Raw genomic sequence first — 25,223 nt, 5'->3', positions numbered from 1 at the left:
ATGAATTTCTTCTTTTTTTTCTGTTCATTTTTAAATCTATCATTGACCCCAAATGTTTGAACATTAGTGTAAACTACCCTTCATATGTTTGTGGTCTATTTAACAATGAATCCTGGAGGGGAAAAAATGGTTTAAACTGTTACAATGGTTTACACAAACACATTAATCAGCACAACTGTTTTCAACATTGATAATAATCAGAAATGTTTTGGATGTTTACATGGTAAGAATGTATAGAATTCAAATATAAAAAACACTGACTCGTTAGGTCATGTTTACTCATTAAAGTCAGATGATTTCCTATTAATTCAATAGAATATGGTGACTTCAATTTACATGACGTCATGAGCAATCAAGTCATTTATATAGATCAGTGAGTAGTGCCCAGCATATCCAAGTCCACTAAAGGAGATTTCTCGCATTTTACCCCTAAACTCTGGAATATGAAGGTAAAAGAGTATCAAGACTCGAGCATGAACAATAAATACTTGTATGCTAAAATTTACACTCACAGCTCCAAAGTGAAAACCTCACCTAATATGCAATAACGTTGAAAAGATCACGGTTTCTGTCCTGACGAAAATGTTCTATTTTTTATTTTATTTTTTGCTTTGCAGAACAAGTCTGTGACTGACTTAATGAACCCAGTTGCTTTGGATCATGCTCAAAGATGTAAGGGCTACAAAAAGTTAACCAGAACTCTTATGGACTCCATCTTCTCTTTCGAAGAGATGGCAGCATGAACGGAAAAAAAGGGGTTGTTGGTGAAAAAAGAGCCTTGACCTACAAAAGGTGCAGCTAATAATTGGTAAGCATGTCTGAATATCTTTTATCAATAGTTATTATATATGACAAGCGCTGAGCGCGTCCGTCAGCGCCAGCCATAGCGCGGAAAGCACAGTTTGAATCTGACAGTTATGTCACTTCATGTCAAACTTGTTTTCAAATTTTAATGTAATCAATCTCATTTCTTACAGACCATGTCAAAAAGAGGCACCCAGGCATCGGAGGCACTGAGATCAAGGTCTGCATGGCACAAAAGTTAAAAGATCTGAGGAGACGAGCAGAAAGGTAATATTCAGACGATCCAACATCCAAGTGTGATCCCCATGTGGTCTGTTCACATTTGCGAAACCGACATGCGCGAGGACTGATGACTCAGTTTATTCCTCAGTCTACATTGTGATCTAATCACAAACTGTCAATAGTTTTTTTTATAAATGAGACGCACCACTCGTCTTATACAGTTGTTTAAGCAAGATGTATTTCCATAGCATATTTACGTAAAACGTTTAATGACATAATAACATTACAAATGAATAATAATTAATTATTAAGCCCCATAAAAATGCTTTTCAGAAACCTACGGGGTGACGTCACGGACACTACGTCCATATTTTTTTTTACAGTCTATGGTTTGCACTGCCCTAATCTTTGATCTTTTTCTATCCCAAAACAGGATGCCTGCTGCAGGAGACACAAAGGACTGAGACAACACACTTTCACAAACGCACACCACACACACACACATGCGCGTATACCTGCGTTTTTTGCGGCTTTTTATGTATAATTTTAATTTGGTTTTGCTTTGTTTGTTTTAAACATTCAATTTGTATTGCATATTTTGAAATGAAATAAAAATTGAAAAAAATTTTTTTTTGAATTATTTGTTTTAATGTTGGGAAACATTAGGCTATAGAGCCTACACAAGAACATGGTAGGCCTACCGTTTTCTGTGGTATATTGCTTAATGATTTTTACATGGATTTCACATGAAGTTACAGGTTTACATGGTGTGTAGCTTTAACATGGATTGTTGATGGGTTTCAAATGTCATTCTATGGGTTTCACATGAGATATTTTACATTTCACATGATATCTCATGGGTTTCACATGTGATTAAATGTTTCACATGGGAATTTTACGTTTCACATGTAAGCTCATGGATTTCACATGGGAATTTTGGGTTTCACATGCAATCCCATGGGTTTCACATGTAATCACATGGGTTTCACATGCAATCACATGGGTTTCACATGCAATCCCATGGGTTTCACATGTAATCACATGGGTTTCACATGCAATCCCATGGGTTTCACATGTAATCACATGGGTTTCACATGTAATCACATGGGTTTCACATGGGTTTCACATCCCATGGGTTTCACATGTAATCACATGGGTTTCACATGCAATCCCATGGGTTTCACATGTAATCACATGGGTTTCACATGCAATCCCATGGGTTTCACATGGGAATATACATGGGTTTCACATGAAAATGTTCCAAAACCACACGTTTCCCATGTGCAAATTACCTTTAACATGTGCAAAGCACATGTGTTCCACATATTTCACATGTTAAATTTCACATGTGCAAAATCACATGTCCACGTTGTCACATGGGATCACATGTGTTTTTGCACATGTGAAACTCATGTGGTTTTTCTGTAAGGGAAGCCTATGGAGGAGTGATCCAGCTCTCAGATTTAATCAAAAATATCTTAATTTGTGTTCTGAAGATGAACGAAAGTCTTACGGGGTTGGAACAACATGAGGGTGAGCTGACAGAGTTTTGGGGTGAACTATCCCTTTAACATCAGACATTTGGCATTATCAGGACCCACAAATATTCCCTAATAATTGCATTATTATTATATTCAACACTATATAGTTAAATGTAGTACTGACACTAAAACTCTGTAAACTATCATTTTTTCTCACACATTAGTTTTTTTGGGGGGGTGAATTATCCACGATACATATTGTTGCATTTTTGTATTGCGATATATTGTGACACGATATTGTTACACCCCTATTTTTTAAGTATAGTAATTTTATATTTATTTTATGTAAAGTTTATTTGTTTCTATAAGTTCATTAAAATTATAAATGAGTCTGAACTAGTTGATGCACGAAACCAGCACCTGGATAAAGAGGTTGACTGGCAAAAAGTATTTTATGTATTTTGAAAATACAAAAATACTCATCTTAAATGTATTTAAATACAAATTACATTTGATTTTCCCCAAAGGCTTCAAAATACAAAATACAAAATAGTATTTTGTATTTCAAATACGTATTTTAAATACATGTATCTGAAATACTGCCCATCCCTGCCTGCATGTGATGTTGAATATGCTATGTTAAATAGTTGCCCTGCCTATTCAACAGGAGAGCTCATGTAGGCTATGCAGGTTTGAACAAGGTTAACTCTCCTCTTACCGATGTGACAACAAATCCCCATCTTTCCAGTGTAAGCCATCCTTACTTTTCATCATTGAAACAACCAAGTTAGCTGTCTATGGGTTCTCCTTTGTTGTGCTTAACGTTGTTTTATCGGTTGTTAACTGGATAGTAGTATAGCCTGATCTCAATGCTAAAACTGGCTATTATGCCTACAATCTGTTCTATGAAAAAGTTCAAGTTTCAAAAAACTTTAGTACATGTTGCATGCTGTATCTCCTGAAACGTCGCGCTTATTCATTTGTGGATGTTAACTGAATCTGTTATAATGTTACACCATACCACTTTTATTAACTGTATACTACTGTCTACACTGCACTATAATTATGTCATATAGAGCTGGTAAGTCCCGCCCCTTCTGCTTACCCCGCTGGACCTCTAGGTTGAAAAATCGTCAATGCAAGTGAATGAGAGAAAATAATTATTTTCTAATCCCGTTTGAATTTTGCAATAAATGTGAACATATGTTGTCTGTGAATTTTTTATATAATATTTCGTGTAAATAATGCTACAATTTAGCGGGTAGAATTTTCATACGGTTAGACTTTGTATGAGAGCACTTTGTGGACTACAACTCTTCCCTGCTTTCGACGCGTTTGATATACGTCACCACCACTAGCACACGGATCCCGCTAAACATGCCTTTGTTTGAATGGTGACATTTGGGTACAAAACACACAGGCATCTCGATCTAATTCCTTAGATTATCGCACCGTGATTTGTGGAGGGCAAATGTATTATGCGGCGACGTCACATATGCGACGTGTAGTCTTTCTCGTTATGTCTATTCCACAACTGCTAGCAAAAGAATCATACAATATACTGTCAAACTCGTTACATGAGAAATTATATAAAAAATTCACAGACAACATATGTTCACATTCATGGCACAATTCAAACGGGATCAGAAAATAATTATTTTCTCTCATTCACTTGCATTGACGCTTTTTCAACCTAGAGGTCCACTTGGAGTTTTACGGATAGGCGGGACTTACCAGCTCTATACTGTTTATACTGCACTACCTGTCTATACTGTTAACATTGCACTTTTCTGAATTTCTGCACTTCTGGTTAGACGCTAACTGCTTTTCATTGTCTCTATAATTGTAATCTGCACAATGACAACAAAATTCATGTAAATCTAATCAAATCTAATCTCCTGCTAGCTGTACACAGATACCCAAATACATGTCACCTAATATCACCATTATAAATTGTTATGCAACCATGTAGTTCAAATTTCCATATTTATTGTATGTCATTATGTCAGTATCAGTATGCTTTCAACCATGCACAAATAAAAATGTCACTGAACTTTTGCTGTGTAATTGTAACAATGAGCACTCAAACACACCAAACCAACAATTACTAAAAACACACACAAAAACTGATTTTGCAGGGGCACTGCACTTAGTGTTGTTAATTTTACAAAACTGTACTTTATGACACATACTCATGGGGAAGAAATTAGTAAAAAAAAGTTTAAATCATTTTATGCACTTTAATCTGGTGATTTTTTGCACTTTTGTTCATAAATAGGCTACATATAAGAAAGAAAGAAAAATCATTTCTAAATTTACCATACAGTAACATTTGAAACATTTCATCAGTTGCTGTCTTTTAGAAAAAAATAAGTTGAGCATTATCAAAGCCTTTTCATTACAGCTGAGTTTGTTAAGGTAAAAGAATAAAAAAGGACAACATGCACTTAAAAGAGCAGAATCTATTCCTTATTATTGTGCAGTCAATTCTATAGTGACAATTTAGTGTGACATTAATATTTTTTTTTTACACAAATGTGTTTTCACGTAAAGGTAAACAATGTGTTTTCAGGTAAAAAAATAGACTTTTTTCCTCAATTGCAGACAATGCACTATGTGGTAGCCTACAGTAAAAATATTTCGAGTGTCCCTTATTTTCCTATAAAAAACCAAGATTATTATTATTAATAATATTATTTTGCTTTGCTGAAGTTGGCTATACAGTCAAACATGTAGGCTACTTGAATCAGGAGTTTCTAAATAACAAAGGCATGCAAACTGCAGCCTACAAATAGATTTTTAGAATTAAGTTGATGTCATTGAACGACATTTGATTTAATGTAGTATTGTCGTGTTTTCATTTAGCTTGTAAACTGTCCACTGTACATTGCGTAATGGCATTTGGAGACTCTGTCCTGCGGTCGTTTCGAAGGAACAACCTGTCTCAGAATCCTATCTAAGCACGACAATGTGTGTTACTAACTCTAACATAAAAATTCTCAAGTTTTAAGTTAAAGGTAGGCTAAATAATAAGTTTGTGTAAAACGATATCTTCCTCGACAGGATCGCGGAGCGGAGAAAGATCTTGAACGGCGTTTGGGGAATAATGTGACCGGGGAATAATGTGACCAGGAAATGCGAACAGATTGTTTTGACCGTAAGCAATAAATCACCTTCTTCTTCCCTGTCGACAGGGCTGTGCCATCTCGTGTCACCGGTCAAAGGGTTTTCTCAAGCTCACAGAATGGACGAAACGCTTCGTCTCAAGTCCACTCAACATTCACTAGAATGAGATTGACCCTATGGATAACTGAAATGCGATTTACTGCTTAAATTTAACTTTAACTAGGCTACACATACGGGACTGACGAACAATTTCACAATGGGAGACATCAGAGAAAGGGTTTTATTGTGCTGTCGGAGCATTTCCTCGTGTTTCAGAGACCCTGCGGATGACACCTCACCTGCCACCGAGAAACCGCGTATTGTAGTGATAAAGAATGAGAATACGAAGGCGCCTAGCCGGGAGTTACCGCCGACACCTGTGGAGAAACCCGGCTACGTTTACGTCGCGCTGTACGACTACACGGCGCGCACGGATGATGACCTGAGCTTTAACGCAGGGGATAAACTGGAGCCTCTCACTAAAGGCGATGACTGGTGGATCGCGAGAGGAATCACCGGGATTTCGGCAAATAAAGAGGGATACATTCCTGCTAACTATGTGGCACCCGTAGAAAGCCTCGACGCTGAACCGTAAGTTTCTGTGGAAACCCTGAAACTGTATGTCAGTCTTAAAAAAATATCTGTAATTGGATTTAATATAGAAGTAGGTTCTGTAAGATTAGTTGGGATACAGGAGATCACATTGTGGTTTTGTTAGGAAGGATTTCCCTGAATGAGTTATGCAGAAATAGGGGTGTAACGATACATGTCACGATTTGATACCACGATACTGAACTCACGATACGATATTGAGATACTCCAAGACATATGGTAAAATGTTAACAAAAAATGTACTGTTGATTAAAATGCAAAATTTTGCTATTACATTGTGGGTGTAAATGAATTGGCTTGGACCCAAAGCACAGGACAATGGTGATTCAGAATAAAAATATGATTCCAAAGCTGAAAATACAGAATTATTTTAGACGAATATTCCTGCACTCCTTCGCTGACTAGATAAATAATGTAGGCCTCTTTTTACTGGTAACATAAGACTTTTGGCATTATCAGGACCCACAAATATTTCACCATTTCATTATTATACATTATATTAAAAAATGTATAGTAGTTTAATGTAGACACTAAAACTCTAACACAGAAATTTTCATTTTGGGTTAACACGATATATTGATGCAGTTTTGTATTGTGATATATTGTGATACAATATATTTTTACACCCCTAGTCAGAAATGATCTCCTGTCTTTCTCAAAGCACATGACATGAGCATGACAATTATAGGCTATTTACCAGAGTCCATGACCTTCCTGAACATCTCAAACAAAATTAGTCATCTCTCTTTAATTCATACCAGCAGTACAAACAACTGGCACTGTATGAAGTAGCCTAATTGTATAACCGGTATTGTAACGCAGTGTTTCTCAAACCTGTCCTCATTGTCCTGTATAATAAGGAGGGACTGCACATTTTGAATGTGTCCTTCATCTAACACTCATGATTCAACCCATCAGCGCATTAGAACAGACCTCAAGACTTGAGTTGGGTGTGTCTGATAAGGGGGACATCCAAAATGTGCAATACTGGGGACAGGTTTGAGAAGTGCTTTTGTAATGTATAAGAGTGTATTGTATTTGTAATGCATGCATAGATACCCTAGACGTCCTAAGAGTAATTGTAACCAACTCTGCATTCAGCAAGAGGAATAGCATGAGGATTCCTGCCGGCAGATTCTATTGTCTGTTGTATCTTTAAGGGAAGCTGGTTAATGTTCAGTGGATAACCAGGAAGCATTGAGCCTGTTAATGATTCCTAAGCTCTGTGCACTTTAAGTGCCATAAACTGGTAAAAAAAAAATCACACTCTAAAAATCAGTAAATTGAAATAAATTGTTTAAGATGTTTATTTTATTTTATTATGCTAGACTTGTAATTGCGTTATTGAAGAGGGTTCTTTCTCTGTCAGTATTAGTAATTCTGATAATGATCAACATTTGTTGTGTGTGATGTTATCTCTCACTTAAGGCTAGTATGCTTTGTCACTTTGGCACACTGAATAGTTTCTGATTATGTACACGTACTTTCCAGTTTTTCCAGCTCTGCCACCAACTACGTAATGTGCTTGAGTGTAAATTTGTTTTGTAGCTATTTGACATACTTTCAGTCAGATCAGATGTAGTCTGTTGACAAGACTTCATTACAGTTCATTGTACTGCTGGTGTGTGACAGCATTATGTGTCAGCAAATGTTTAGTCTGATCCATGTTGAAGATTCAGACATTACTAGAACCTGCTGGACACAAGGTCTCTGCAATGTGTGTATGCCAACAACCATAAACACTGAGGAAACCAAAGGTTAGTTTATGATATAATAAGAATTTCATAATCTTTGTTTGAACTTGCCCAATTGTTATCAAGACCGGCAGTGGTTCTCAGCTGGCTTTGCTTGAGAAGTTCAGAACGCATGATATTAGACCCTGTTTACACCTGGTATTAAGATGTGTTTTGTTCTATCGGATCACAAGTAGACGAGGGAGACACATTCCCATTTACACCTGGTGTTTAATCCGTCTCTTTTGCCCACTTTCATCCACTTCTGTCCCAATTTCTTCGAGGGGAGGGTCTATGGGCGGGTAAATGTATGGGTTTTTCAGATCTTTCAATCTGATGGACAAAAAAGCTTGATCAATTTACATATGAACTCGACCGGACACGACGGGAAAACACCAGCTTTAGGGTGTATTCACACCCGCCTTGTTTGGTTCGATTGAATCGAACTCTAGTTCGTTTCCCCCCTTGGTGCGGACCTTTTGGGCAGGTGTGAAAACAGCAATCGAACTCGGGTGCGGACCAAACAACCGAACCGAGACCCAGCTGAAGAGGTGGTCTCGGTACGGTTCCAAACGAACTCTGGTACGGTTCGTTTACGGTGTGAACATGAACCGACCCAATTGCAAGAAAGCACTGCGCCTTTGAGTTAACAGGCTTCCGTAGTCGGAGTTGCGTTATGGGAAAGTGATCTGTTGTAGCCTACTACATTACATCTGTTGCGCGTCTTTCTGTGCGTCGTGTGTGCATCATTGGAATGGAATGAATGAGTGTGTGCATCAGGACATTCACATACAGAGCGTTCTCTTTAGTCTAATCGCGCATAGATGCAAAAAAAAGCATTTGCAGTTCATATAATGTAACGATAGTTACACTCAAAAAAATGATATGTTGGCTTTACTTAACTTTTTTATGTAAACAGGTTCCACCGGTTCCACATAACTATGTTTCGTTAAACAAACATAATATGTTCATGTAACTTCAACATCATGGAATTTGGTCATTTTAAGCGACCCAATTAAACTCTGAGCTAATGAGTTAATTAAGTCAATAACTGAGTGATGATTGAGCATTATTGAAGACACCTGATGTTAACAAGCAGAATCTCTGAAGGAGAAAACCAGAATGTTTAAGTCACCATTATGGAGATAAGTGTGTGTTTTAGTTGGGCTCTTGGCCATTAACTTATTAACTTTAGATTTTGTTTGGTTGCTGTACATGAGTTATAACAGCCAGAAGAACAATGAACTGAGGAGATCTGATGGTGTTGGTTGTGATTTAACATAATCATTATTTCACAATCATTTGACCTGAGTCACTGAACTTATATTAAACCGAGTTTCTGAGTTAAGTTAACCTTACTGTCATTGTAGAGCATACTATTTTTAGACTTTTCAATGAAATTCAAATGATCAAATCAATAAATAAAAAAGAAACTTTCTAAAAATTATTTTTAGTAGGCACACACAGACATCAAGAATCAGCCTGTGAATCTCAACAATGGTGACAATTATAAAGCATGTTGCAGTGCATTCTGGGTGCCACCAATCAAAACTCATTCTTGGCTCCCATCATGCATTGCTGCATGAATAAATAATGAGCTCATGATCTGTTTGTCACCATTGCTGAGATTCATATGCTGATCCTTGATGTCTGTGTGTGCCTACTCAGGATATTTTTTAAGAAGTTTATTTTTTATTTCTTGATTTGATCATTTGAATTTCATTGAAAAGCCTAAAAATAGTATGCTCTACAATGACAGTAAGGTTAACTTAACTCAGAAATGGGGTTCAATATAAGTTCAGTGACTCATGTCAAATGATTGTGAAATAACGATTATGTTAAAACACAACCAACACCATCAGATGACCTTTGTTTATTGTTCATCTGGCTGTTATAACTCATGTACAGCAACCAAACACAATCTAAAGTTAATAAGTTAATGGTCAAGAGCCCAACTAAAACACACACTTATCTCCATAATGGTGACTTAAACATTCCGGTTTTCTCCTTCAGAGATTCTGCTTGTTAACATCAGGTGTCTTCAATAATGCTCAATCATCACTCAATTATCCACTTAATTAACTCATTAGCTCAGAGTTTAATTGGGTCGCTTAAAATGACCAAATTCCATGATGTTGAAGTTACATGAACATATTATGTTTGTTTAACGAAACATAGTTATGTGGAACCGGTGGAACCTGTTTACATAAAAAAGTTAAGTAAAGCCAACATATCATTTTTTTGAGTGTACAATACAAGGATGATGCTGCGTTAATTTACGTTAAGCCTTTTTTGCACTTCCTGATTTCCCTACTTGAGAATCCTTGTCCAATGAATGGACGACCTTAGCACAAGTGTGGTTTTGTTTACAAATTTTGGTTCACTTGCAAAAAGAGCAGTGTGAAAGCGAACCGTACCAAAAAAAAAAAAAAATTATTTGGTCCGGACCAAAGCAAGTGAACTATCGGACTTTCCTGGTGTGAATACACCCTAAGTTTCTGCTCTGACAGACACAAGACCAGCCGAACGCTGTGAGTGTGTGTTAGATATTATTTATGTAATTATTATACCCTTAATCGATCATACATGTACAATTTTAGTTTATCAATTAATATTACACACAGTTTAAATTAATAAATATATAAAGGTAATATAAATACACTTTAGAATCAATAGATAAAGCTATAAAATGACTACATGTGCGCTTAAATGTTCAATTCTCTCTTTACCTTTATAAACTGTATAAACTAACTTCACAACTTTTACTTGCCCTGATATAGCAAGACTTTTTCTTTTAGTTGTCCTCTTTCATAGACAGCTATTTTCTTCTTGCTGTGTAAATTTGTTTAAATTCTTAATATATTTCAATCTCGTAATATTCTGCAGGAGAGAGAAATGAATCGCAGTTTCACTCGTTCTCAGCATGTGATTGGCTGTTCACTGCTGATGTCACACCTAAACTACTAAACTTAGGTTCAAAGCCTGAGATGACAGAGAAAGGTGATGATCAGCATCATGGTATCAACAAAGCCTGGTTGAATTGGTTTAGTTTTGCCAACTCGAAAGTCAAAACTAATCCTGCAACTCTGAGTTTGTTCAACTACCATCATGGTACAGGCACAGGTGTGAACAAGGCCTTACACTGGATATGAAGTGGCAACCAACACATTAATAAATCGTACTGAAGTAAACTAAATTGTCCTTAAAATCAAACATTGAAATGTATTCACATTATCAGGAACGGGTACGGTATCAGGCCTAGCAATTTGCTAAAAAGGTAACAACCTTGTAAACAACAATAGAAGTGTGAATTACCAGTCTAACATATGAAACAAACACTGGGCTAAATATTGCATTACTAAATATTGTGTTAGCCATAACACATCAGTTTTTAGTACAAAGATTTCAGTACACCAAAGGAAAAAGGGAAAGTACATTTTATTGTGTGACCTCTAATATTGGGTGATATCAAGCTCAAATAACGTTGTCCTGCTCTTTCACCGCAGATGGTATTTTCCAGAAACCAAGCGCCTGGATTCCGAGAAGATGTTGATGTCTCCAGAAAACAACAATGGAGCTTTTCTAATAAGAAACTGTGAAAGCCAGGCGGGAGAACTCTCACTCTCAGGTACATTAACCTTCAATTCCTTAATTATTTTCACATGTGCAGCTGTGAAACTATAAATGTTATTATGGGGTTGTTTTTTGACGTTAAATAAAAAAAAAATCTCTAAAAATAACTATTGCTCCCAAATAAGATGTTTTGTCAAAGTTACTGTTTGGCTGAGATGGAGTATGTTAACTGAGCTGCAGTCTTTGAAAACGATCTAATAATGCTGTTCACAGATTCAACATTCAGTATTGATTATGGGAATGTTACAATGACCAGGTTTCTTAATGTTAGTGGAATTTCTTTTTTTTTAAGGTTAGTATGATGTTCCTGAAACATTCTTTCAACTTTGTATGAAAGTTCAAGTATTCCTAGAAAATACAAATCTTTAACATTCCAAGATCATAAAAATGCCTAGTTTCCTTTTCAACATGAAATCAAAATTGAAGTTGTTTGGCTTTTCGTATGAGTGTTATCAATAAGCTAGTGTGCTCCAAAACAATGACAAAATTCGCATTTAGAAGATAAAAGCATTCAAAACGTATAGTCTCTCACTTCATCAGATTTTCTGGAACATTAAGATGCTCTCTAGAATCTAAAGCGCCCTAGAATGGCACATGATGCACTATATAGGAGATAGGGAACGATTCAGACAGTGTAAATACAAAAGCGGTCGACACAAAATGAAGGAATCACTTTCTGAGACACCTCGTTGTACACGAGTCATATTAAAGATTCGTTTAAAATGAACACTGGATCAGTGTTACATTTAACACTCTGTACTGTGGCAGTGTTCATATGTCCACAGGGGATTTTGCTGTGTAACATCCAACTTTAAGCCATTTTTAAGCCAAAAAGTTAGAGTGATTCTTAATATTTATAGGACAATCGAAAAATGTTTTTCAAAGAATGCTTTCTGCAAACATTATGAGAACATTCATCAAATACTAATGATGACAAAATATGATTTCATGAACATTGTTTTGAAAGTGTTTATTCTAACACGTTCATAACCTTTACATAAATTTAAGAGAAAAGCTAGAAACAATAACTATGGGACAGGCTACAAAACATTCCCACGTTTACTTTTACAATCGCAAACACAATCTTCTAAATGTTTTACGGATGTTCTAAGAACGTTTTCTCCCAACATTATGAGGACATTTAAAAAAACCTTCTACAAACAATGCAAAGTTTCTGTGCTAACCTTTTGATAACATTATTTGATGACCAGATAAAATTGAACAAATGTTCTAGTAATGTTACTGGAAGAACGTTTGTTCATAACTTTGAGAGAACCTCGCCAGACCGTTAGCCGAAGTTATGAGAATGTTCCCTGTTAGTCATGTCAAGTATAGGGATCGTAGTTGAGCTGTGATCTGTACAGAGTAGACTAGGCACCACGGTTCGAAATGCAGGTGTTTAATCATAGAGTTAAAATTTATTGTTTTAGGTCCTGTCAGTTTAAACATTCAAGCAATTGTAAACCGTTTGAGCACACAAAGATGCAAAAGGGAACTCAATTCTGAACCGAATTCTTGTCTAATTGTGCTTGAACGGACACATACAGGCAAAATTATCTTGAAATGCCTTCCTCAGCGAGTGTCATTATAAACAGTCGGCCATGGCTTACGTGAACGTAAACAACCGAGAAAGACTACGGATGCGTATCATATTGGATCCGTGCATTAAAGTGACAGCAGCCTAATATTCCTGCTGCTGTCTGAGTCATTAATGTTAATCAAACAACAAAATACAAAGAGAAAATCCCTTTTGTGGCTTTAACAAAGATTATTATATTTAATTTATACACTGAAGCCACACTCCCGCCATGAGCTGCCGCTGGCCTCTGAATTATTTCATGATTTGTTGTGATGTTACCCTGACTCTCCTTTTCCCACTGGTCCTGTTCAGTCCCAGTTCTGCTTTCAGCGTCTATTCTGGGCCCGCTCAGCTCCAAGTCTCTTGCGTCTCCTATGATCCTTCCCTGCCTCCCTCTCCCACCTCCTCTTCAAACTTCAGCCAGTTCCTCTGCCCACTCTCCGCCGTCTCCCGTCAGCCCATCGTTTCCTCCTCTATCACCCCTCTGTGGCATCCAGCTCCTCCTGGAGGAAGGCATCTTCTGGCTCCTCCTCCTCCAGGCGCTGATCCCGTCATTTCACCTCTGCCCATCGTCCAGACTCCCCCGCCTTGGCTCCTTCTTCCCTCAGCTCCACCTGGGACCATCGGCCTTACGGCTCCACCTCGGTCGGACAATGCCTCACCTACACCACAAATTTGCGAGACGTCCGCTGCGCTCCGTCTCTCCACCCCTACGGCTCCCTGTGGCTCCTCCCTCCCTCCGGCTTCATCTCGGCCCTCAGTCGCTCCAGGTCCACCTCTGCCCTCCGTTACCCTGGTTCCACCTCGGGGGTTCGTCACCACTTCTCCGTCGTGGCCTCTGAAGCCTGCTGTGTCTTTCTGGTCCATCTGCTCTCCATCTGCGCTAGGCTTCCTCTCCACCGGCTCCGTCTCCATACGTTGTCCCAATGGCCTTGTTGAGGAGACCTCCACCGTGGGGTATCGTCCTGGCTGGACTCCTCTTGCTCTTGTCTCCACCCTGGCTCGTCCCACCATCTTCGCCACTTTGGTCTTTTCTCCTGTCATCGTCCCTGGCTCCCTATCGTCTGCCGGCTCTTCGTCCTCCTCCAGAGCCCCCGCCCTCCCTCCTCAGTTGTGGATGGTTACATCGTGTTAAATGAAAATGTAATGCGTATGCTCTGTTTTGGTTTAATTTTGGTTCCTGTTTGCTTTTTTCTCATTTTCCCACCTCTTTTTTTTTCTATGGTTGTTAATTAGCTCCCCACACCTATTTTGTTTCTACATTGATTGTTTGTACTGTGTACAAGTATAAATGAGTTCTCCTTAGTTCTTTGTCCTGTATCGTTTGTGGAAGAGTGGTTGTGTTTCTCCGTGAACTACTACGTGTTTTCTTTTATAATAAAGTGTTTCTTTGGATTCTCCGTCATCGTGCGCATTGTATACAGCCACCGCGGGACACTGCCCATGTAACGACACATTTTCATTTGTTTTTTTAATTAAATATATACATAGAGCAGCAATAAACATGATGTGATCATTACTTCTTACCAGTATGAGAATTTTTCCGGTCAGTAATTTGCATTTGTTTCATGCTAAAATGTGGATGTTGGGTTAAAATATTTATCTGTCATCAAAAGCACAACTTAAGTTAAAGAATTTGAAATGTTTTTTGTTTTTTTTAAACCAAGGCTGGTATATCTGCTTCCTGATTAGTGACAAGAAATATAAACAAGTGTTTCCTCATTCCAGAGTCTTAGCGTCAGTTCACATGGTTTTTTTTATTGCTCATAATCTTCAACAAAATTGACATTTGAAGATCATGAGAGGTAAACTTGTGATGTAGACTCTGCTCAAGGTGCCTGTTTATAACAACAACAGCCAATGTCATAAACCAACGTGACTGAAAGTAATTGATTAGTGATTACTCACCAACTCATTAACACTTGAATGTATCCTGATCTTTCAGTGCCACTCCCTGTATCACAGATCGATCTCCAACTACACAAGGAGCACAGCCTAATTCCTCAGTCCGCCAATGAAATATTGTCACCATTTTTCTAGATTTGATAGTGTGCACTTTGTTCTCAGATAATGTTTATTGTTTGTAGGGCCATTCACACCAAGCACAATAACTATAAAGATAAATGTAAATTAAGGCTGGGCAATATGATCAAAAATATTTTCATGATCAAATTGTTCATATCAGTCGATATTGATAATTATCACGCTAAATGTTAAATCTTTATTTCTTTATTCTTTATTTTCTTCTGCTGAGTGAAAGTTGTAGACAGTTAATTGTGTCAGCACAACTCAGGTATATTGAAAATATTTATATTGATACAAAAAAAATATACATCAAAATATGCATGAGTTAAGTACAATCCTTTTTCAGTCTTTTTTCCTTAACAAAACAAAAAATATCTAAATAGAAAAAAAAAAAAGTTTCTGCATTATCAAACAATTTTCTCTTTTGTTACCGTAATAGCTATCATCCTTGGTGTGAACGGGCCTTAACAGTGGATTGAATGCCTGGTTTCCCCCAGAGTTGGGGTGTGGGGTAGATCACAATATTTGTTTTATTGTTAAAGTGGTCTGCCATCTAAAAGTTTGAGAACTACTGGTGTACTGGTCTGTGTAGTTCATTATTCAGAGTACTGTGGTTATAGAGTAAAGGTAATTAATACTAGTCCAAGTCCAAAAGCGTTTTTTAATACAAGGCTGAAAACTTTCCGCAATGAACAGCTATCTCAATCTACAATTCCATGGTTGCAATCGTTCATTTCAATGCCCTCAGATATAACGGTTTATTTTTCTATTGTGGTACAGCAAAATCAGGACTAGAATGTACAGGTATGTGAGCAATCCCAAAGTCACTATAAAGTTCCACCAGTGCTCCTGTCCTGAACACAGTCAGTCAGCAATGCTGAGATATCTGTGCATGGTTTGTAATTGTAATCAGATTACTTTTCCCAAGTAACTAGTAAAGTAAAGCATTACTTTTAACTGAACACCGAAATATTCTTTTTTCAAAAAAGTAACACCAGTTACTTTGTTTTCCCATTATTTGACTGACACCTCTTGTCCCCATGTTGAGAGAAATCGTGAGTAAGAGCAGAGGTGTTGTGTGTGCTGAGCATGATGGTTATTGTAGTTCACAAATTCACAATATTACGCAAACCTGCAATAATTAAATGTTAAATAACACAAATATACTTTATGTATTTAATCTCACTTTATTGACCAATGTCTTTGCTGCTGTTTCTTGATGTGCTCTCTGTCTCTTTTGTAGTGCTGGTCCAAGGGAAAGTGAAGCATTATAAGATCAGAAAGTTGGATAACGGTGGCTACTTTGTGTCAAGGACTCAGAATTTTATCACACTGAGAGATCTAGTGGAGCACTACTCCAGATATGAAGATGGCCTCTGTATTCGTTTGGCAGAACCCTGCAAAAAAGTGTGTAACATTCTCTACTACATCGATAATTTGTTTTGTAAAAAATAATCAGTGAGAATTAATTGAGTAAAATACTGTTCTTTCTCTTTCTTAATACATACAGAAATAAAATGACATGATATATTAAGTTGAGATAATTATTTGTTCGAAGAATGTGATACAATGATGAAATTATACAAAACTATTTGACCTCGGAATACAATAGTACGTCAGGGAGCTATTCAATTCAATTTTCAAATGAATATTCAATCCAATACATATTTCCTTGCTTTTGTTTGTGTGTACTAGACAATAGCTCCAGAAACTCATGGTCTGTCTTATAACACTGTGGATCATTGGGAGATCCCACGTAAATCTGTACAACTCCTGAAGAAGTTGGGAGCGGGGCAGTTTGGGGAGGTCTTTGAAGGCATATGGAACGACACAACAGCTGTTGCTGTCAAAACACTCAAACCAGGTACACACACACACACACACACACACAGAGATCTGAAGGATACACATATATATATATGATAGACATACAACTCCAAACATACATGCACATGGCTTAATTATATGGCTTCTGTATGTGTTATAGGAACTATGGATCCAAAAGACTTCCTGCGAGAAGCACAGATAATGAAGAGACTCCGTCACCCCAAACTAATCCAGCTATATGCCGTCTGCACTATGGAGGAGCCCATCTACATCATCACAGAGCTCATGAGCCACGGAAGCCTCCTAGATTACCTGCAAAGTAAGACACACTCGCATGTGCTACACGTCTACATGACACAAATCATAATTGTCAGGTATTTCCCTCAAAATGATTATTCATTTTAGATTAATAGAATTTACATTAAAATACCCCACCTTTTGTGTAGGGTAGCTGTATACCATATTCTTGTACAGTACACATCCAAAACAAGTTTTTGGATGAAATTTTATGGAAAATTGATTCAATTATACACAAAAAAAAAAGCTAAATGAAGTACAAAATGCTGACACGACAGGAGCAGGCTTTAATCAATAAGTTCCATGATTAGTTAATAGCATCAGCTGTAATAACTGATGTTGAACTCTGTGTTTTTTTAGGCTGATACACAGTATATAGGAGAATTATTGTATGTGATTATTATGGATAATACATACAAACATATAATATTGTTGTTGCTGTCATTTTATAAATAGGCCATTGAAGTTTGTTTGTTAAAACAGGCTTTTCCATTGGTCAGACTTCCAAATTTCAAACACTACAATTGGTTGAGTTAATATTGCTTGACCCGGGCGCTCAAACAAACAGAACACATTTTGATTGAGCCACACTGTTAACACTTTTCTGAGAGATCCACCTATGAATGGCTTAGTCACCAGTAAAGCACTGGTTTGATGGCAGCAGGGGTCATTCAGTCATGGGGTTGGAGAGAGGGAGGAACACAGTTTACACAGGCTATGCTTCCTTATTGCCATATTTTAAATGTCAATCATGAAGGCAGTTAGTAGCTGGTATGATACAGTTGCGGTCACCTTCCAGCATGCTGGAAACCCACTAATGATCTTTGCAACGGAAGTAAATCAATCTATTCTTTAGCTGGACAATAACTTTATTCCAGAGCTGCTGTAAAGCCAAAACAATCTCTGTTACTTTAATGTCCTATTATCACCGTGAAGCTGCTTTGAAACAATCTATATTGTGTTAAATGAAGGTGACTTGAATTGAGTTGACAACCTTGAAGAATAACCAAACTTCTCGGAGGGTTAAATGCACCACATTTTTACTACCATTTCTTAGCAATACAGTTACAGTACATTAAAAATGGGTCTAGTGATTTAGTTTTAGCTTGGAAAGATATAGAACAGTCATTAATTCAAGAAATACCAATAAAAAAATATCCCTTTTATTGACATTAACATTAAGAAACATAATCGTTTTAAATATCTTACTATGATATTTAACATCATTAAGGCACATTTTGACAGGATGTAAGGTGGCTCTTAGCCAAGGTCGGTTTACTTGGCGCCATGACCAAGTACTGCGATGTTTGGCTTTAGCATTAGAAGGCAAGCGTAACATGACCAATAAGTTGCCACCTGTTCTAGCAAAACATTACACGCAGAAGACAATATCCCTCCGCCCAGGCGAGCAACCACCAAGAAAAGGTGTTAACACCAATTCTCGCCCAGGACAACTGGAAGCTGCTAGAGACTGGAAGATGCTGGCTGATCTTGACCAACGGCTTATTTTTCCACCTGAGATTGCCACCACTAACCTACGAACAGATATTGTTTTGTGGTCTGGATCAGCACGCATTGTTCAACTGATAGAGTTAACAGTGCCATGGGAGGATGCGGTAGATGAGGCGTATGAGAGGAAGAAACTGCGGTATGCTCATCTGGCCACTGAAACAGAACAGCGAGGATGGAGAGTCCAGGTTTATCCAGTGGAAGTGGGTTGTCGAGGTTTTGTGGCACACTCTACAACCCGGTTCCTCAGAGACGTCGGATTCAGCGGCCAAGAGTTGCGTCGCACAGTAAAGAACTTATCTGTAGCAGCAGAAAGGAGCAGCAACTGGCTGTGGTTGAGACGGAAAGATTCTAGCTGGCTGTGTACAGGCCGCCACGCTACGGTTTCGTAGAATTCTTGAAAACTTGAAGAGTCTGTTGGTTTGTTTGTATACGTTCCTGTGGATATTGTGTGAATGACGGGTGGTTGGGCAGATATTGTGTTTTGCGGTAGGTGGTATGCCATACGGAACCGTTGTCCACTGAAACTGCATATTGACGCACCAGTGGGGCTCGACAGCCTTAGTCAAACGGGTTGGCGCGTATGGTTGTGAGATTGTGAGATTGTGGTTAGGTCTCAGCAGCAGGAGGGATGTAGAGGTCAGTAAGCTGGGCTGAGTTGAGTGGGGGACGGAGGGGGGTGACTCTGGGACGCCAGAGTCACTGTCGAGCCCTCTTGAGGTGTCGTGGGCTAGTCGACGAAACACTGAGGACGGAAGGTGCCCACTTGAAGACCCTAGAGATTTTTCACTTTTCATCTCACCTCCTCACCAGTTGGACACCATTATGGAACAACAATGTTTACTATCAACAAAAATTCCCAAAAATGAAAGAGAAAGGAACATTAAACTTAGAAGATAATTTTGAAAATGTTCAAAAGTCATAAATGAGTCAGTTACAAAAAAATATAATAATCCAGAAAACACACGCTACCAATACATACAATCAAAGGAAGCTATAAAAAGTAAACTTAATATCCATACCTTTGTGAATCATAACCATGAAAATTAAAATCTTTACCTTTTATCAAATTATCACGAATATATAATATCCTAGCCTCCAATGATTACATAATTTCTCTACATACAAATACATGGAATAACGATCTTTATTCTGAATATACTGCATATTCAGATATTTTTGTCATATTTGGTAATTACAGATACAAAACACTATATTGAGTATATATCACAGAAAGTAAATTGTCTCTTATGGGCCATGCTTTTACATTTAACACTAATAAATGCACATACTGTCAAAATAGTATAAATTATTATATCCACTCTTTCTGGAACTGTACAAAGAAATTCTGGTCAGAAATTATATATAAACTTGAAGTGATTCTAGATGTTAATCTCTCTAAATCCTCTTCAGTATTTCTGTTAGAAAATCTTTCTCCTATTAACGCTTCAAAAGAAACAAAAACATTTATCTTTACCTCATCCATATTAGCAAAAAAAGTAATACTATTAAACTGGAAGGATACAACAAACATATCTAATCTATAAGTAGACACATTAACACTTGAGAAAATGACTCCCTCACTTAGAAACAAAAAAATATGAAACCCTCTTCTAAAGTTCCTGGACAGATGATCATGAAACATGAAATAATGCATATAATCAAAGGTGTGGAAAAATTAGATGTTTAGTGGTGTTTAAGATGTTAAGTAATGTGAGTTTACAGTTAAGTGTATATGTTTTTGTGTAGATTTGTTTATTTGTCATGTTTTTGTACCCAGCAATGTATGGTAAGAAGAAGATTTTTAGGGCCCAGAGTGTTTTATTATTTTTATTTTAAAAATCTTTATTTATTTGAATTATATTATATCATATAAATTGCATATTTCATAAAGGTTATTAATAATCAACAGGTTTTTGAGGTCAGCTTAATTTGAAGCTGCAGTTAATTTGTGAATAAAACAAAATATGAATTTTACGCACACCACATGTCTGCAGCCCTCTTCATTTGATGTGTGTTAACTGTATGCCTCGGTAATACATCATTCGTATTTATTGCATATTCTCTCTCTTTCTCTCCTGCAGAAGACAGAGGTGCTTCTCTGCTAATGTCTGAACAGATAGAGATGGCAGCACAAGTGGCTGCTGGCATGGCATACTTAGAGTTGCAGAACTACATTCACAGAGATCTTGCGGCACGAAACGTTCTGGTGGGAGATAACAACGTGTGCAAGGTTGCCGACTTTGGCCTGGCACGAGTTTTTCAGGTGAGAAATAGTCTTGACCCCTTAGCTTGCCTGTAGGGCAGTGGTTCTCAAACGGGGGGTCACAACCCAAAAATGGCTCACACGTCTGTCATGATAGTGTCACGGACAATAGGGAAAATAGAAATGTTGGGTACATGCAAAGAATAACAAGCAACTAATACATAGGAATATTAATAACCTTAGCAACTTTTAAAAGGGAGGATTAAATGCTTTCCATACCTTTTGCTGTGACATCAGAGGTTGTATATTTCAATATTTGGCCCAGTGCTAATCCAATTCTGCTGTTGTTTATTCATTTACAAAACAGTTAATTTCCCTATTCAGCTCATGTCATTTCAATAAATTTGCATGCTGTTGGCTCTATCCGATTCTTTTGAAGGACGTTCTTGTTTACTTTTGTACAATAAAAAACCCACCAATTGATGTCCAATATGAAATCTGGGTTCTGATGCAAACCAGTTGAGAACCACTGCAATAGTGTATACCCTGATTTTAAGAAAAGAATACAAAAAACTGTACTTTTAATTTCCCCACTGCATGTTCCCTTTAGATGGACAATGAGGACAGTGGTGAGAACGTTTATGAGGCCAAAGAAGGAACCAAGTTTCCAGTGAAATGGACTGCACCCGAGGCCATCCACGACAACAAGTTTACCATCAAATCTGACGTCTGGTCTTTTGGGATCCTACTGTATGAAATTGTGACTTTTGGACATATGCCTTACCCAAGTACGTCTTTATGATATATTATTGCACTTTTTGGGGATGTTGATAATGCTGAGGCAAAGTTTTGTTGGAATAATGCAATCTTGTAGAAAAAAACTACATCTGACAGACATGAGTTTGATTCATCTCTGAAATTAGATATCTTTATTTGACTTCTTTGATTTGTGGTATTGGGACATTACTTGTCCCTATCCCTAAAGCCCTCCCCTACACCGACCCCTGACCATGTTGAACCTGCTGATCAGTAAAGGTGTTTTTGAAGGTCCAGGATGGGAGCCATGGTTTTGAGCATGTTTAATATGAGCTGCACGCATCACGCACGCAGTCAATGTGCCAGCCCGTACGATCAACGTGAGGACGTCAAATTCCAATTTTATCCTTACTCTCCACACCACTGCTCCTGCTATCCGATAGGTTTTATTTTATTTTATTTTATTTACCTTTATTTTACCAGGAAATAGTCCCATTGAGATTCAGAATCTCTTTTTCAAGGGAGCCCTGGCCAAGACAGCAGAATAATAGTTCCATATTAAAAAGTACATATACAAACATTAACAAAAACAAAACAAACAAGAAAAAAAAGTACATTTTGGCAATTTAACATACTCTCAACATAATCACCAGCCGCTCTCAGTAACAGCACAAGCGCATCTAGTACTCAAATAGTCCTTTATCCTCATTTTAAATTGTGTCATTGTCGGTAAACAGTCAAATTTTAGCTGATTTTGCTATTTATACCAGGAAAACGGTGCAAAAACTTTAAAGGCACTTTCACCAAAGACAGTTCGCGTTCGTGGGATTTCATACATGATTTGCCCATATGATCTAAGATTACATTTCCTGGTAGTGACTTTAATAGTCAAAAGAGAGCATAAGTAAGGAGGCAGTTTACAAAGTATGGCCTTAAAAATAAAAATATACCAGTGCTCCAGTTTCTTTTGTCATTTTGTCTGGCTCAATCAGATAAATGTTGTCCAGGGTTTGTGTAAATCGCCTCTGTCAACAAGACTATTTGCTCTTGGTTTAAACTCCATTAATGGCATATTGAAACTACTAACAGCATGAAAATGAAAATTAAGTCCCTTAAAGGCCCCTTGAAATCATTTGTGGTGTATTCCTAAAAAATATATATATATTTTTTTTTTTACAGTTTTTTAAAGTTTTTGGTCTTGAAGCCCCCCTCTTAAAATATAAGAAAGCCTGAGGTCCCCAGCACCCCTGCAGTTATCAAATTTATAACCCATAGGTATAATTAAAGTTAAAGCCCAAATAAACTAACAATTGATGTCATTTTATTCGTTAGATTTCATCAATGAATTTGTAATAATATGTAAATATATTATAATTAATTATTGTATAATAGATGTAAATTGCATTTCCTGGCTTAACATTTTTGTAGGACATATTATTTTCACTTACATTGGTTCTCCTGGGTCAGTTGTGCTATGTCTGCTTATTATATTGCGTTATTAAGGCGTATTTTAAGAACACTATCTCCCGCCCTAAGCACAATAACTGGGATCGATTTATTTATTAGAGGATACTCTTTTGTGATCTGGCAACCGTTCACCTGGAACTTTAATGAGATTAACATGCAGACTAAAGAGTAGCTAAGGTTAATGCCGATTGGTCGGGAGCAGGGCTTGACATTTACTTTGCTCACCAGCCACTGTGGCTAGTGGTTTTCCAAAGTTACTAGCCACTCAGTATTTTCACTGGCCACAATTTTGACATCAATACCATGGGGAGAAACTGCCATATAGATATTTTTAATATCATCTCACAATTTGGCAGCCGGTATATTAGGCTGCTGTCACTTTAACACCTGACGCACGGACCCATTATACTGTTTAATATAGCCAATATACTTGTCTTCATTCTTTGGGTGTGAGCACTAAATCTGTGGGAAACAAGTAAAATTTTGCTCAATACGCGCAATCCCTTGCTGAAATTCAAGCCCTGTAAGTTAACACCAACAAAATGCATCCGGAGCAAATGAAACGAGTGAGTAAAGGGACCCGCTGTCGGAGAGATGGGAGAGAGAGAGAAAGAGCAGCCGGTATTGTGTATCCTGCGGAAGAGTTTCAGATATTTCAGTATCGATATGCATAGAAACATCTATATTTTTGACAACACTACATTGCACTTAGTATATTATTTTAGATGCCTTTTTAAAAGACTACAATTGAAAAATGTATACCATATAAAATTCACTCACATCTGGTGGGTTGGCGGGTGTTAATATCAAGCCCTGGTCGGGTGTTATTTAATAAAATAGTTTGAGTTACAAACACCTTTTACCAGCGTTATGTTTTTACTCTAGTCCGGTGAAGATTGAGCTTTTCACATCCGCCTCTCTCATGGTGTGGATGTTGAGATTATTTTGTACATGTTCTTTTTGAAAATGAGGACGTATCATACTGTCCATCTACTTAATTTGGCTTGCCTGGCCCTGTACCATGTGACAGATGAATTTGTACCAAAATATACTATAGAGTTTGAGTTAAATTGCATTTAGCATTGCTAATTTCTCCCCTTCTGACCTTGACAATATCAACACCCCCCACTGAGAACTATTGTTACATACTATAATCATGTTGGACCTTGTCAAAGTATTGAAGAGTATTGATGTTGATTTTCTCTCTTTCTCCAGCCATGACAAACTTTCAGGTGGTGCAACAGTTGCCCAAAGGCTACAGGATGCCTTGCCCTCTAAACTGCCCCAAATGTCTGTATGAAATCATGTGTGATTGCTGGAAGGATGTCCCTGCAGACAGACCTACCTTCGAAACTCTGCAGTGGAAACTCGAGGACTTCTTTGATATTGATGTCAGCTCTTACGATGATGCAAACCGCTACTAAAAGACACTACTACTTACACACTTAGCAGCTTAATATAACCACAGATGAGTCAAGTACTGGGTTTCGACAAGCAAGCCTGAGATGCCATTGTGGGATAAAATGAACAAACTGCCTTTATGCATTCTCAATGAACACATTTAATATGCTCAATGTACTTGAGTGTTTTTATGAACAAACGGCATTAGTTTAAGCTGATTCGTGTAGCTATTTAAATGTTTAAATACTTTCTCCCATCCCAGATTAATGTGCAGAGACAACTGGAGGTAACCCATTCATTGGTTGATTTCCGTGGAAACTGTTCTGTTGGTTTAAACAGACAGAACAATAGCATGAGTATGTGGCGGTACTATCTTTTCTGTCGACCGGTGACAAACTGGTGAAGGAGTGGGATGGATGTTGTTCGAAAACAGTTATAATTTTTGTAGTTCTGTTTTTTGAAACCAATTTTGCACAAACAACAACACAATTAAGCTTTAAATCATA

The 25,223-nt window shown here is 37.5% G+C and overlaps 1 protein-coding gene across 2 annotated transcripts; it reads left to right on the top strand.

Moving 5' to 3' along the window:
- Positions 1–5,631: 5,631 nt before the first annotated feature.
- On the top strand, positions 5,632–24,891 carry frk (fyn-related Src family tyrosine kinase). Of its 2 annotated transcripts, none has more exons than XM_056249671.1 (8): positions 5,632–6,263; positions 11,524–11,645; positions 16,498–16,661; positions 16,950–17,118; positions 17,242–17,400; positions 20,975–21,153; positions 21,704–21,881; positions 24,532–24,891. In XM_056249671.1, the coding sequence occupies exons 1-8, from the start codon at positions 5,890–5,892 to the stop codon at positions 24,738–24,740; spliced, it is 1,554 nt and encodes a 517-aa protein (XP_056105646.1). In that variant the 5' UTR covers positions 5,632–5,889; the 3' UTR covers positions 24,741–24,891. The 2 variants fall into 2 exon arrangements, with proteins under 2 accessions (XP_056105646.1, XP_056105557.1); XM_056249582.1 differs by having other exon boundaries at positions 20,972–21,153.
- The last annotated feature ends 332 nt before the right edge of the window (positions 24,892–25,223 follow it).

The sequence above is a fragment of the Rhinichthys klamathensis genome, unplaced genomic scaffold (assembly GCF_029890125.1).
Source record: "Rhinichthys klamathensis goyatoka isolate OS25496 unplaced genomic scaffold, OSU_Roscu_1.1 h1tg000001l_1, whole genome shotgun sequence".
Taxonomy (NCBI): domain Eukaryota; kingdom Metazoa; phylum Chordata; class Actinopteri; order Cypriniformes; family Leuciscidae; genus Rhinichthys; species Rhinichthys klamathensis.
Note: the sequence above shows the minus strand (reverse complement) of the source record. Positions and strands in the feature narration are given on the sequence as shown.